This window comes from Hippichthys cyanospilos, chromosome 17 (assembly GCF_059441005.1).
Source record: "Hippichthys cyanospilos isolate Australia breed blue-spotted pipefish chromosome 17, RoL_Hcya_1.0, whole genome shotgun sequence".
In the NCBI taxonomy this organism is placed as follows: Eukaryota; Metazoa; Chordata; class Actinopteri; order Syngnathiformes; family Syngnathidae; genus Hippichthys; species Hippichthys cyanospilos.
In genome coordinates this window covers 16209573-16225895 of record NC_142385.1, presented here as the reverse complement: position 1 = coordinate 16225895, position 16323 = coordinate 16209573, and the positions used below count along the sequence as shown (strand labels likewise).

General features: G+C 45.9%; 1 protein-coding gene across 2 annotated transcripts in view; it reads right to left on the bottom strand.

The window, feature by feature from the left end:
- Positions 1–16323, bottom strand: part of LOC148409995 (adenosine kinase-like) — a 56485-nt gene that overhangs the window by 17419 nt on the left and 22743 nt on the right. For both annotated transcript variants that reach the window (XM_088439286.1, XM_088439287.1), the window contains exons 5-6: positions 11342–11514; positions 10252–10360 (exon numbers count right to left, since the gene is read on the bottom strand). In XM_088439286.1, coding sequence (XP_088295412.1) covers positions 10252–10360; positions 11342–11514 — 282 coding nt within the window. The remainder of the gene's footprint in view (positions 1–10251; positions 10361–11341; positions 11515–16323) is intronic.

The window sequence follows — 16323 nt, the reverse complement described above, 5'->3', positions numbered from 1 at the left end:
AAGTTGATTGGAATGTCCCGGGGACGCGCAGATGCTCTGGCAAATGACGGCAGGCGACGGGACGCGCTCCCCGTGCCTCCGGCGCCCGCGAGGCATCGGGCACCGGCGCAACCCATGGCGCGCCACCAAACATTGCTGCGAGCTGTTTGAAAAACTTATTACATATGTCTGGTGGAGATCCTTGAGCAGATGTTCGGTTGCGTTCTGATCATTTGGAGTTTTCCGTTTGGTCCAAAGCCCGCGAAATAATTTGGCTTATTTATCAAAAATACACGGTTGCGTTCATGTCATTTTATTTTAAATTGTGATTGTATCAACCAGTTGAATATATTTTTAAAAGTGTAATTATTTTGAAATTCGGCAACTAGACCCACGCAATCGACGCCATCATCAAAGCGCTTGACCCGTGCGCCCGCGCGACCTCTGCTACTGTATCTACTTAGCTTTGGATGCATTTGTGTCAGTGAGGACGAATATAATAAAGTATCAAATTAAAAAAATATATATATAAATATGTAGCTGTCCAAACAAAGAAGATACAAAAGTGCCAGCAAGACAAATGAAAAGTAGATCAGAGGCAACTTAGTTAGTGTTATGTAGCAGCAACCAAGAGGAAGGTTAAGATGCGATTTCATGTGCGGCTGAACATTTTGACACTTTGCAGACAGCGCAAATGTTCCAAGACAAGAACCTGTGAAGCCTCCCGATCTGCCAAGAAAAAAAAAAAAAAAAATCTCGGAAAACAATCACTTGACACGCTTTACAATATATGAGGAAGGCCAAAATAGGCTTAGGAGCAGGGGGGAGAATCTTTCACTGTCTCGGGGTTCGATTCAGACTTAAAATATGAACCGTTTCCGGATCGATTTGGAAAAAAATAGCACTTTGTTTGACAAAAACTCCAGTTTTTGAATGCTTCATGAATTGCTTCAAAATTGGAGCATATATTGCATATCAAAATTGTTAGCAAAATTCGAATAGCAAAATTACATTTATAACTGAAATGCGGGGGTAAAAATTGAAAAATGTACCAGGCGATGCAGTTCTTCAATTTTTTCTTCCCCAAAAACGAAAACTGGCGCAGCGGATTATAAGGCGCACTGCCCGCTTTCGACACGGGAAATTGCTATATCAAACGGCGTGAAAAATGTTGCGCAAAAAGATAAATATACCATGTATGTTTATGACAAACGAGATACGAGAATAAACCTTTCAACAAACAGCGTCGTCTAACTTGGCCTTCTGCCCCGAACAAAGCGAAAGAGAAATACCGCACCGTACAGCGAGGCGGTATAAAACGATCCGAAAAGGAGAGGAGGCCCGGCGGAGCGTGTAAAATCCTTGGGGGCCCGTCTGCAGTCCATTTACACAAAGTGGCGGGGAGGGATGGTGTCAAGTGGAGTCCATTTTATTTGGATAGCGCCAATTCACAACAGAGGTTATCTCAAGGCGCTTTCCGCATCGAGCGGGGTCAACAACCACACTTTTCATACATTATTTATGGAGAGAGGAAAACCAACGCAGGAAAGGTAAAAACTCCCCCGAGGGAAGCCGTCTCCGACGAGATAAGTTGGATCAAACTATGGCCCGGGGTGTAGTTTCCATCCCCCTGCCATTTTTAAGTGGCATTTACTAAGAATAAAATTTACGAGTAATAGGAGTGTTTTATGGGTTGTGGAGCGGGGTGTCAAGCATGTTCTTCAAAAGAACTTTTTGCAGTGTAGGTGAAATTTTCACCGACATTCTGCAGGTATCAGCATATCTGATGCTATCTGAACCCGTGACAGGTACAGAAGATGTTTTCTTTTCAAATTGAGAGCAAATGCATTGCAACATGAATCAACTTTGTGAAATTGTGGCGCATTTGCAAAACATTATACGCCTTCTCTTTTGTGAAGTTTCACACCAAGGAGCGCTGTCACTAGTGACATGATTTTCCATTTTGTATCTTCTGGAGTTGCTGAATTAAATATGCCTGCAAAATCTACTTTTAGTTTAATATTTGACCGTTTTAAGTCTTCTTTTTTTTAAATACAAAACGTAATCGTCTAAAACGATCTTTCAAAAGGGGGTACACCATAGAAAGAAATGAAAAATCACCATGTCATCAATTAACGGGACCGCCACATGTTAAACTACAAAATTCGAGGATATTTTGATTCACTTTTTTTTTTTCTTTGCTGTTTGTTTATAACTTACAAAGTTTTACTTGCCTTCAACTTCCTGTGAAAATCAATTCCTGGATTCATTCTTGCATTTTTTTTTTTTTTTTTACTGGCTGTCGGTGTCCCAATATTTCCCCCCCTTTAAGGTTTGGCTAAATTTGTTATGCGAGCGTGTGTGTGAGCGTGCAGTGTGTTCTCATCCCATCGGAAAAAAAAAAAAAGGCGCCCGAGGCGCTATATTTAGTCACATGGTGGCATGTGAGCAGTCTCCATGACAACAGTGCAAAAATGCCAACCTCCTCCACTCAAGACGCATTCAAAGACATCGGGAGGAAAAAGGTTAAGAGGCGTAAACGCCGGGTCGGGTCCTACCGCAGTTAACGACGGAACGTAATGTACTGCCGGGTAATGAGGGGCTACGCAAAGTCGATGGCTCGTAAAAGTTACGAGGCGTTCGCTTCTCCTCAAAAGCCACAAAAAGGAACAAGAAAGTCGATGAGAAGTATCGGCGGCGGGGCTCTCGTGACACAACGTAAACACAAAGCGGGAAGGTTACCAAGAAGGCGGGGGGGATAATCACAACTTCCACATCTGGTGAGCATATGATGACCCAAAAACACACATAGGTCCGCGCGGAATCTCAGACGCAGCTTGAAGAATGTACTCCCAGTGTTTGATAGCTTTCTTTTCCGAATTTCTTGTCACAAACAAACACGCGACATCATTTTTTTTTCCGAGTGAAGCCGGATCGACTTTTGCGCACTGCAATTCCGTGGACGGTCTTAAAAACGTATCCGCTGCGCTAGGGCGGCGCTTCTCAAGTATTTCTAAAAATTGTACACCTAAAACGGGGACAACACGCGATACTGGCATCTAGTGTTGAAGAAAACGCCATGCATTTAAAAAACCCGCAATAAAAGTCAATAATCTACCTACCTACCTGAGATCGATAGCTAAATGTGAAATAGATCGAGCTGCAATCCTGCTTTTTTGTGAATAAATGATAGAAAAGAATTACGTGCCGGACAACGCTTCGGGATCCTACGACGTACGTTCGAAGCTAACGCTATAAAATTCTTCTGTGAACGCACCATCAAACATCTTCGTCGGCGGGCCCTTTCATTTGAAGATGTTTATCCGGTTTCACCCCGTACGACGTTTGCGGCGCGCCGACGTCACGCTTCGACTAATTGGCTGTGAAATAAACGACCTGATTTCGAACCGTACAACATTTGAGGGGTTCCAATGTCACGCTGCGACTAATTGGCTGCTAAATCATACACGTTGTACCGTCAAGGTAACGATATAAAAGGCTTTTTGCCACTTCGTGGTTGGACGTTCGCGTTCGTGTGGCCTTTTACTCAAGAAAGTCCGTCTAATTTCAAAGCGTACATTGGCACAGCATTTGCGGGGTTGGAACGTCGCACTCCGACTAATTGGCCGCCATCGATTCCGTGGAGTCTCAGGCGGCGCCAACAAAAGCGGCGGGCCGGCCGGCACTCTCGCCGGCCATCTTTTTGCCCAGGAGACGCGCTATCTTCCACCTCCGCCGAGTGAATCTTAATCAGACACTCAGCCGGCTACGGCAGGTTTCCCCGCGCTCCCTGGCGAGAGTATCAACACACGGCCATCAGGCATCATTCGCCGCCGCAAAGTGGCTATTTATTTTCCCTCGCCTCCGTATTACTTGGCAAATAATTACTCAAGTCCATTCAATTAAAGCCGCCGCTGACGGCGGGCGGGCGGGCGGGAGGGGGGGGGCTTCTACGAGACGGCGAGAGTCGATGACGGAGAAAGGAAAAACGCGTTTAGGTCGACGGGAGCAGATGCGCTCGCAGTCATCTGGGGTGAAAAAGGCCACTCGGGTTCAAGCAAAAATACAATTAGAGGAACAACAGGCAGGAGGCCGGCCGCAGCCCAAAAACAGAAAATGACCCAAGATGCAGTGGATTATGTTTCTCCCAGTGGATGAAATGATTGCGCTGGCAACAACAACGGCAATAACAAAAAACAACTTGTAAGTACTTGCACGCAGTAAATGAGCTCAGGCAAATGCAGATGGGACTCGGATCACGTGATCCATCGGCGGGTTGTTGCTACGGCTAACCGCTAAAAACAATAAGTCCGGCCTGGGGGCAAAATGTGGCCCGTGTTCGCATTTACACTGGCCCGCAGTCTTTGACGGAGAATAAATCATGTGTGGCCCATCAGCACTGTTTACAGCAGTAGAAAATACACATTGACAAAAAAAGCTATTTCATATACCAACTGAAGATCCGAAAAAACAATGATCATAAAATCATAAAAAATTGTGTTTGAAAATCTCTTAAGAACAAATGCAACGTTGAACAATCCGCAACAATGAAAGAAACAAGAATGCACATTCACTACCTAATCACGGGCACCATGACCTAATCACAGGACGGAACATTCTGTCGCCATTTTCCTGGTAAAGACGATAGCCGTGATTGCATGAACTGATAGTAAATAAACATGCACCTACATCCTCCACTATCAGAAACTGATTGTTACCTCGCTGCCATAACGTCTCTCCGAACCTTTCAGGGCAGCAAGTGCTTTTCTAACTAGGGACAACCCTAATGAATAAAAGAGGGGCAGACAGAAACTGTAAGAAGACCTGAGAAGGAGTAGGTTTGTCTGTCCGCTCTCCTTGCAAGAAAAGGCTTTGTTGTCTTCCTTCTGCTTGTGACACCAACACTCGGCAATGTTTGCATCTCAGTGGCATAGGGGCTTCAATTTTGCTTTTGCATTTTTTTTTTTTGCTTCTGCAACGACGCGCTCAAACAGCATTTTCTCCTTTTTCATTCAACTGCCTCAATGACAGTTCTTTATTTTCATTTTGCGAGTGAAAGAGTCAGTGATAAGATGAGATGCAAAGCAACATCACGGGCAAAACAAATTTGTCGACTCTAATGGATATACGGCAAAATTGTGAGCGCAAACAACAGCGCGACAAAAACGATGATTACAATGGATGTAATGACACACAAGCGATGACAAGCGCTAACGTATTATACCCCGGGGGTGTTTATTTGCTGAAGATGGCGTATATGATGAAGAATATGTTTTGGAATAATAGTAAACTATCGTATTGGGTTGAAAAGCAACAAATTAAATAGCAACAAATCAAGTGGTAAGAAGATCTGTGTTAACTCTTGGGAGTACAAATAAAGGCACAAAAACTATTTATTATATATATATGTGTGTGTGTGTGTGTGTATACTGTACATATACAGTATGTAAATGCAAAGTATGTGTATTTAGTAGTCCCTTTGAAAAAAGCTTGTGCTGCCTGCCTTCGGGGCTGCACATCCCACCGGCGGGGGAGCCAGCACACCCCCGACCCCACCCCCTCGACGCCCCGCTATACTCCCGACAGCTCATTAGCCCTCAATTAGGCAGGTGTAGCCCAGGCGTGTGTGCACCCCTTCTTACATACATAAACATCACACACACACACACACACACACACACCATTCCCACACGCGTGTTTAACATTGGCGGAGAAAGACAGACACTTGAACGCCTCTTATTAGACTGGATTGAAACGGCGTAATTGGCCACGCATGCCGACTTATCGGGACGCCGTCGTTGTGGATTCAGCAATTAGGGAATGATCATTGACGCAATTGGCTGCAATTGACAAAACTGGCAGGCTGTTAAAAGGAAACCGGCGCTGTAGTTCCGGCGGCGCTCCAAAGGGGGGCGCTCACACCAGATTTTACCATATCCGATATTAACACAATATATATATATATATATATATAGTTTTTATGAATAACCCAAATGATTTCATGGACCCCCGCTGCAGGCCACAGAGCCCACCACTGCTCTAGATGTTCCTCTTAGTTTCAAAATGAAGTAGTGCAATGTAAATCTATTCAATTTACCCTACCCTTTGAGTGCCATCTAGAGGAGTTAAAAAGTATCACAAGTGCTTTATGACGCTTCGTTCATCCAACGGATGCGAGTCTCTATCAATATTATGAATGTCCACCAGAGGTTGGGCAAAATACAGTGGCAATTCGACAGTCATGACACAAAGGCAAAAATGGTCCACAATATAAATATTGGAATGCAACATGTAGCTTTTTGTTGCGATATGACAGTTCAATAAAAGTGACAAGACGAGCTAATAAACAAATCCCAAATATGGATACGATGACTGAATGTTAAGTGTGACAAAATATTGTCCACATGATGTTTCCTGTTGTGATGAAGTGCATACTTTGCTCTTGTGGCGCAGTATCCACATCGTGACAGGGGTGTGAAAATATCGTTATTTACGACTATCGTGAAACTCAAGTTCAATATAGTGGGAGAATTTACCGGGAAATTTGCCAAAATGAATCATCTCCATCGAAAAACAACTCCAAGTCCTGTCACATAAAACAATAAAGAAAGAAAGAAAAACCACAAGAGGAACCTTGACCCTTGGGAGAGTCCATTTGAATGGAGACGAAATGAAGTACAAATGTATTTAATAAGCCTGGCCACAAGTCAAACTTGGCATCTTGGTGCGGCGGGGATTCAATTTGGTGGGCGAGCGAGTGAGAGAGCGCCATTGGAACGGATGGCCTGGGAACAAAGCGGGGACGCTGCCAGTTTTTGCCCCCTCCCCAATTCCAAATTTTTCCCCTTCTAGCCTTCCGTTGGCTCATTTTAGCCTTGCGGTCTCTCCCAAGCAAAACGGAACCACCGCTACGTGATACCGTCATCAATATTTGTAGGGCATTTATTGTATATCCTCCCGAGAGCCACAATGTTCCTTTGTGTCCACCGTCATGTCAGAAAATTGATTTGGATTTGTCCCTTGGTCTAGACCAGAGGTCTGCAATCTGCGGTTCTTTCATCCTTATGTTGCGGCTTTCTGTTTGGTTCATGTCGTGGATGGCGACGCATTTGAATTGCAGTCGATGACATTTGCGTGATTGGGTGCTAGGGCGACAGCTATAGGACGTGTTTGGACGAGAAACGTGACGCGAGACGGCCAATCAGCCATCAGATTTATTAACGCGGAATAAATCTCATCTTAATGGCCCTGTTTGTGATAGATTCAGACGTTGGTTGGATCCGCTCGCTTCTTTTCGTGAAAATAATGCGGTCCAACCTTGGTTAACAGTACTTTCGGCTCCCCTGTCCGTTCCTCTTCACCTGCTCTTTTTTTCCTTCTGCGTCTGCATTCGTGATCCCTCCCGAGCAATGTGTCGGGACAAGGGGGCGGGGTTGAAGAAGGGGGCGGAGGGGTCACGCAGAATGAGTGACGCAGTGTGGCGAGGAAGACGGAAGAGGCGGGAGGAAAAAGCTGCGCCGCAGACAAACAGCAGCGGCGAGGAAGCTCAAGGTCAGCGCGAGGACGACGGCGGCAATTCTCGCTAAGCCGCCCGAGCCGCTTGGCGCTTCGCCAGCCGCGAGCCAGAGCGCCTCCCACTTTGACGTATTCTTTACTTGCCCGCAGACAAAGTATTCATGTGAATTTCTGAACGCAAACTCAGTGCAATGAGCATTCCAACTATGTACCTAACCGACACTGAGGCAAAAGGCATTACGCTACTATTGCGTTACTTTTACATCACTCCCAGCAACATACCTGGAAATATGGATTTGGCATTCTAAATGTAACTCATCCAGTGGAATGACCTTAAACTAAACTTCAGTAAACATGCTCAAATTAAATATGATTACTCTCTTGGACTTGTAAATGATTCCTGGATCACTAGAAATTTAAAATCAAAATGTACAAATAAAACGACCCGAACAAAGTTCTCTGCATTCCAACAAATCCATTCATGTTATCAGCATCATTGTCGCCGCTGGGCTAGCTAGCGCGAGCGTTTGTTTTGCCGCTGTCTATCCGGGGCCAGTTGGCCACATCTCCTCTATCTCTCCTTGGCTGAATTCGGACCATCTGCGCTCGCCGGTAATTAACGGGCCCTTTTCTTTTTTTTTTTTTTTTTTAACAGCCAATTGTCTTGCCTGTCTACCGCTCTTCCCTCTCTATCATCATCCTATACAGGACCGGAAGGTGAATTTCTTTCTTTTTTTTTTTTTTTTTTAATATTTGAGTTGTGAGTGTGCATGGCAGGCAGGTTAATTGAAAGCGGCAAGCTGAAGGATGCATCCAGCCAGCGGAGATCAAATTACAGGGCAAAGCGCTCAGTGGTAAAAAAAACAAGCCGGTGGTGATGCTGCAGAGTGGATGAAAGAAGAACATGGGGGGAGGGGGGGCGAGGGGGTGGCATTGAGAGGAAGGACAGGAGGGAGGGAGGGAGGGAGGCTAACTGGGCCAGCATGAACACATCATCCCGAGCAATTAGAGTCACTCACACCATACACGGATACATCAAGCCTCCATGTCTGACATTTACTGCACGGCTGGGACTAAAAGGCAATATCCTCATGTATCCTTGTATTGTGCCGCGCAGTTATCGTTCGCTCGCCTCCGGTAGCACCGTTCCTTTTCGGGACAATATCTACGGATGTTTATCCCGTGCCCGTCCGGTTGGGAAGGGATGAAACACAGATGCGAGGAGCCACCCAAATGTTTTCTACGGCAAAAGTGTATCGAGATAACGCGATATCGATATGCCGGCATCACAGATAATATCATTTTGCTAGAGCCGCGCATCCTCACGAGGCCGACTTGGGACACCCTGAACTGCTAGGGTATTAAGGCATAGAGCACTGTCTGTTTTTGCGCCGATATCAAAACGACATCCGATATCAGTATTAGATTAGGGCAGTCGTAATTTTTTTATCAATATAGTTGCTAAAATGAGTGTGTTTGTTGTATTTTGCTTGATGGTGGGGACTAAATACCGGGTTTTACTATCTTTGTGGGGACCAGTTTGGACCTCGCAAGCTCAGACCTCTTTTTAAGGCCCAAGACTTGCTTTTACAGTAGAGGGTTTAAATTGCAGGCGGCTCTGTGGAAGAGTGGTCATCATGTTCGCCTCACAGTCCAGGGTTCCGAGTTCTAATCCAGCTGGCTCCGGCCTCGCAGTTTGGAGTTTGCATGTTCTCCCCGAGCCCGCATGGGTTCTCTCCGGACGCTCCAAACACATGCGCGGCAGGTGTACTATATTGGACATGCTAAAGTGTCAAGTGACAAACGAAAGGCACGATATCCTTTTGCGTCCTGATCCGGGCACACACACACACAGGCATCAAAAGTGGATATTACGCCCGTCGGCGTGCAGTCTGTTAGCCAGTGAAATTCTGCGAGCGAACGCGCCGCCCCCTGGACCACGTCAAGCCTCCTCTCCCGCCTTTGTTATTCCTCTTTGTGCAAGGCTTTGCCTAAGGAGGCCCATTTCCTAGCAACCGCCTGCCTGCCGCCGCGTATTTGGCAGCGCTTCAACATTCTCGCTCTATGCGGGAAACGCCGGCCCGCTCTCACCGCTTCCGCCACCAGCCATCATCAACTTCATCATCATCATCGTGACCAAGATGAGCCTTTTATCCCATCGCGCCGAGGCGGCAACCGTCGAACATGTAAACAAATACGCCGGCGCACGTGTCGTCCACGATGTTCACATTTCAGATGAGGGCTTGTTCAAACACCCGTTTGTGAGCCCCCCCCCCCCCCCCCCAGCTCATTCGCCCACCCACGGAAGCCTGACCCCCCTTCCCAAAGCATTTAGCTCAGCTGCCAATTGACAGAGGATGTGCCGTGCTTGCTAATGAGACGTCCCGGCTCAGTTAACGCTTTCGTTGCCGAGGACGAGAATTCTCGTCTTTTAAAACGGGAATACAAATAATAAATAGTAAAATTCTCATCAAATACGTTTTTTTATGGGGGGTAGCTGTCACCCTTGACGAGTGCTTATCTAATGTTAAGTCGATTGAGCACGGTAATGATAACTGTGACCGTTGGAGGGCAGTGTTGCCGTAAATAATACACATATATCACATACTTGCAAATTGAAGCGAGGAATGGAAATCGATCTTTCATATGATACCACCGCTTTAGAGAAAAGACACATCTGTTGGAATCAGTAAGAAAATCCCAAAAAAGAGAAACGAGCCGAGCATCCTCACGTACGTAAACGCGTTTGTCACTTACAGCTATGTAGTAGACTTTGGCTTTGGCGACCAGCTCCCAGTTGTGCTCCAGGTCCAAGTGTTGCTCTTTCTTGTAGCATTGCGCTGCGGCCAAGTTGGCCACCAGGGACCTACGTGGAAACACAAGGATTTTTATCAGAAACTCCTTTCCTTTTCACGCCCTGAGGAAAAAGCTGTCCCTGAGTCTGTTTGTCCAACTTTTATGAGCACTGTTCTTACCTATGTATAGAAGGCACCCTTAATTTTAGGGTCAAATTCTGGTCTTTTCTCTGTTACTGCGTATAAGACGCTCAGCTTGGCAAAATATAAAAACTACAGCAAAACAGAATAAATCTCATCTTTTGGAAATTTTTATTGTGCTCAATTATGCTCTGCTAAATTATATATTTGTGACGAGTTCACTTCATACCTGAAGTTGTGCAGCATCTGTGTTTCACCAAGTTTATGATTGTGTGGATATAAAACGATAGAGATTTAATCCGAGTGCAAATGATGTTTTTGGGGATGAGCTGGTGCAGGGGGGGTGAAAAAACAAGTATCAGATAATGAACACTTGAGTTGCGAGTGCTGATGCTTGCGGTTAGTCGGAAGAGGTGCAGATAAAGAGGCAGGTGGCATTATCTTAACACGAGCCATTAGGTAGCAGCCTCTCTTTATGAGCGCCCATCAAAGTGAGTGCAACAATCACGGCTCCTTGATGAGAGCAGGTGCGCGCGCTCCGCCTTTCACCGCCGCATTTAGGGAATTCAAATGGAGAAAGACCAGATTAGATTCCAGGATTTTCCAAATACTGCTTTAAGGGTATTAAGGGAATTAGGAAGAAACTGAATAACAGGAGCAGCCATTTATGTTCACAGGGAACATAAATCTTTATACTTTGACAAATATCTACTGTACAATCAATTACCGTATTTTCTGCACTATGAGGGCCAACGGATTATAAGGCACCTTCAACGAATGGCCCATTTAAAGCTGTTTACATATATACGGCGCACCGCATTATAATGCGCACAGAATAGAAGCTATGGTAGTGGCTGGGCTTGCGTTATGCATCCACTAGATGGAGCTAAAGGGAATTGAGGAGCACTCACCGGTTGTCGCCGGTGATGCAGGCGGCGCAGGTGCCGGTGGGCTCCTGGCTCTGCTCGTAGTAGCGGGCGTCTACGTGCGCCTCCTCCGCCTTCTTCTTCAGGATGGCGCCGAAGCGGTCGGTGCCGATGCAGCCGAAGAAGGTCGCCACCTTGTGGGGCTTCTGGATCATCCACTGAGGCGCCCCCCCAAAAAACAAACAAACAACAACATTAGGGCGGAAAGCCAAGTGCGTCGCCTGCGATGTGTTCAAGGGCCATTGCAAACAAGAAGAGTGGAGCGTGCACACAAAAGAGCTGTTGGCGTTGGAGAGGTGCAGCCTTAAAAGCAGCTTCATCGCTTTATTGGCACAAGTGGGATCATTTAAGGCCTCGTCCTCACACACACACATCCACTGCTTGTATTTGAACACGCTCGGTAAACGTGTTTTGTGTGTTTATGATTTTATGTTTATGATTTGATGAAGCGCTGAAAGATTTTTGTAATCCCATGAGATTCTTAAATTGCATCAGATTTGTTGAAGACTCGCAAGAATTTTTGGGGACATTGCTAAGTCTCACTAGCTTTGTCAAAGTGCCACGTTGAAGTTTCACTAGATTTGCCAAAGATGTTGAAGTCTCATGAGATTTTCTCATGGGATTTTCTTGATTGTTGAGGCATTTGCTAGTCAAGCAGGATTTACTGAAGTCTTTTGATGTTTTTGGAGTCTCATGTTGAAATATCATGAGATTTTGTCAAGGAGATGTTTGTGAAGGCCCACAAAGTCTGAATAAATCTCACAAGATTTTGAGGGAACTCTGGTGAAAGCCTCACCAGATTGGTCAAGTCCCGGAAGACACGATGTTGGAAGTCTCATGAGATTTTTCAAAGTCTCATGGGATTTTCTTAATTGTTGAGGGATTTGTCAGCCACTAATTTTCCGATTGTTTTTTTTTTTGTATAACAAAAAACTCTCAAGTACATTGCATATTAATTTTCATATTTTTGGGAGGGGGTGGAGGTTATTTTTCACACCAATATAAACATTGAAGGTACAAGCACACATGAATGTTGTTTGAATACGTGTTTACAGTGTCATCCGCCCTCCCACTCGGGGCGATGGGGCCGTCCGCCGCCTTCCCTCCCCTCCGCTAAACGTAAAGGTGCACGCGCAAATTGCCGGCGAAAGCCAACAGAAGCGCACTCTTCTTCTCGCTCGCTCGCCGTAACCTTCCTTGCCGCAGGCGCCTGGCACTTATCAAGGTCAGCGGCTCGGGTACACGTCAAGTCCAATCTGATTCTCCCGTCGCCGTGATGAGACCCCCCCCCATCCAAGGTTAGGCTGTAAATAACGACATGTGCCGGCCACTCAGGTGGGAATACATGAGCCCCCCCCCCCCCCCCAACCCCCACCCCTGTCCCTCTGATGACAGCGTGGTGAATCACAGCAGCGCCCTTCTTCTCCTCCTCCTCATCCTCCTCTTCCTCTCTATGACCCTCGGCTGTACTCTCACTGCCAACTCAGCTTGTCATTTTGCAGGGTCGTTAACAGGCACACATACACTAACATGCGCATGAGTACACGGCGCGCCCACGCAGAGAAAAAGCTCGACAAACACACACACACACGCAGAGATTGAAAACACCTCTGCTTTTTTTTTTTTTTTTTTTTGCCAGAAGCTGCCTTCCTACACTAGTAAAAACAAAGTGGCAATAGATAAGAAGAAATTGTCTGCAAATGAACATGTACATTTCCACCCTGGAGAGGATCCGTCTCCATTCACAGATGATGTGCGATAATGTTGCTTTTAAGCGTTCAAAGGGCTGGAAAATCGCTGGTAAATTTCCGTGGGAAGTTAAGAAAAGGGATTTTGGGAAGTGCTCCCAACGGGAAACTTTCCACGGGGAATGAAGTGGGAATTGAATGGAAATGTATCACATTCAAGCATGGATATAAACACTTCAGCAGACATGCGTGCAAAACGGTGAGCTCTTCCTTGCACACGCGCATCACCGGTTTATTTTCATTTGAGCATATCGAGGCTCATTCGTTCCTCCGCAAAGTTAACGACTCTAAAAATGACTGTCATTTTACAAGCCCAACTGTAATACAGCAAAGGATTACTGTCTACTAAATTCATGATCATCCCGATTCAATGAACTCATTCACTGCCATTGACAAGTATGTGAGTCGATGAGATTTTATTTCAACAGGGAGGAGAGAGGGAGGAGAATGGGATTCCGCCACACGGGAAATGTTTAACATGCTGGAAATGAGTACACACACACACGCACGCACACATATATTCTTTTTCAATTAAGAGCAAAGCAATTGGAACATGAAGCAACTTATTACTACACTGTAATATGACTTCTTTGCAACACAGAGTGCCTTTATTTTCCTAAGTTCCATAAATAAGCGCATGGTCATTGCTGAGACCATTTTCCGGAAGACGAGATAGAGATGATGCCAGACGAGCTGGAGTTGCTGAACACGCCTAGAAACGGTCATCCAAATTTGCTTCCAAATGGCACATACCGTTTGTTGTACGTGTAATGAGAATTGTCAGACGAGAGAAGTCAGGTTTCCCGCAGCCGTGAGTTGGAGAAAGCAAGCGGTTTGCGCTCGAGTCGAGCCGCGGCAACAAACAAGCACCTTTTAAAGACCAATCCGTGTACTTGAGATGTTCCGCCTCCGCACCCGCTCCTTAATTTCACCAACGCCGCCCGCCCGGGTAATGAAGCCGCCTGCATGCGTTCCCGCCTGGGGCGGCGCGCTATAATAGGGCTCGTGACAAAGCATGAATACCCAGGAAGCGGTACGGGTTGACCTCGCGCTGACTCCCCCCCCCACTGCAAACGGCCGCATTATGCTTCCACGCCGAGGGACTGTCTGGAGGCTGCGAGTGGACGTTGCCTTTTTGTCTTTGTCGGAGTGGGACGTTGAGAAGAAAGCCATCAACGCTGACTTTTTTCTCAGTTTGCGAGGAACAGCGGTCACGTCCCTGGGCTCACTCTGACCCAAGGTGTATTTACCGTATTTTACGCACCGTAAGGTGCACCGGATTATAAGGCGCACCTTCAATGAATGGCTTCAGCTGATTTTAATAACCACTGTAACAAAAAGTGCGTACAAAATTCCCTTTTCGACTAAAACGATATTTACTTGAACTTTCAAATGGGTCTGTTTTAACCTATACATAACGTGAGGGTGGTGCGTTTTCCCAAAAGCAGGTTTATATAGCCGCAGTTTTGAGTTATTGAGGAAAAAAAAAAAAGGAATTTTAAAGCGATGCCCATTTTGGGATTTCTATATCAGCAAGAACATATAAACAACCCTCAAGTGTAGAATCAGAATACAGTATATCAATATCTCAATTATCATTTTCTGAGATTTCCACGTAACCTCTATGGCAGATTTTCGCTTAGGTTTGTCACAGAACTCGGCGTTTTGCGTACCTTCGCTCGATAAAAGATAAGAAACGTGTCTCCGAGCCATTCTGTTGCGTTCGTATGGCGATGACGCCATAACGGCCTGGCTTTCAGACAGTTACCCCCCCCCCCGGGGTCGACGCAGTTGTCGGGAATCATTTGCGCGCTATAAATGACGCAACTGCCATGTAATGAAGTTGGAGCGGGGAGGTTGACATAAGACTCGCAAACTGAGCGGCGTCGCGTGGAGGTGGCCAGGAAGGCCTGCCGGGCGCCTCTGCGAGTTTCAGCTTAAAAGAAAAAATGTTTCCGCTCCCCGGGAGGAGCATCCTCCAGCTAATGATGCGCACGTTTCTTACGACGGGAATGTCCGTCTCAGGCCTTCGCGCTGCAGCTTTCTGCTTTGGAGTACAGCTGAAAATAATGATCAGTTTCATCGTTATTTTGTTGATTACCGTATTTTCCGATACTACAATAAAATGGTGCCGTATTGGTACGGCATCAGCGATGGCTGATGCTGCCAAAAATGTTCCTCACACTTTCAAAATAAACTTGGTGGACCATAAAAAGATCTCCGATGTGTTTGAACGGGTTTTCATTTTGGTTCGGGGTGTAGTTCCGGTTAAAAGGGATAATAGGTTCAGCATGGATGGAAATGACGATAACGGGCGAGGGGGACATCCGATTTAAGAGTTAATCCGGGCCAGCGACAGGCAGACAAAACGTCTGCGCTCCCCGTCTTGACCTTTCGCATGCTCCGCACTTTGACTGAAAAGGACACTTCACTTTGACAAGCATTCCAGCAGGGATACGAGCGGTCCTGCAGGCCCACCTTTAATGAAAAAAAAAAAAAAAAAAAAAAAAAAAAATCCCTGATATCGTGTTACGGGCGTCTTTATGTCCTCTGCAGACTTGGACGGATGGAAATATCAACGACGAGCTTCTCCACTTACGTTTGTCCGAACAGGTAAGCAGAAAAAAAAAAAAGCTTTTAGCTGCCGCGTGACCTTGAGACGGACGTCATTCAATCGGCCCGTTAAAGGCGCCGATCGTCGCAACTTATACAGCCGCTGTTCGCGGCCTTTCCGCATGAATGCATTAAACGTATGGTATATACCCAACATTGTTAATAATCGTTGTTCAAGACGTCCTCTCGCAATCGTGCGCACTTTACGACCCCGGAAAGTATATTCGGAAATGTTTTTCTATTTGAAGAAAAGTGCCGACACCGTGCAAAAAAAAATCAGTTGTAGGCAACTAGCGTGGCGTGGCTAAAATGGGGGCCAGGGTTTATTCCGACCAGAACGAATGCGAACGACAAATCGGAATGAAAACGTTCCATACAAACACCTCGGTCGGTCCAGCTGTGTGTCGATTTCAATCGAAACGACACAAAAAGTTTGCCTTTAAATTTAGCTACTGACTCACCCCTTTCCATTATCTGCTGCAATCGTGAATGATACAGTTTTTATGACTGGCTATACTCGGCTCTGTTTTTGTTTTAGAATTGCAAAAAGCAAAAATACGTGTCGTATTTTGTCCATTTTTAAAAATGAGTTTTTCCATAATTTTG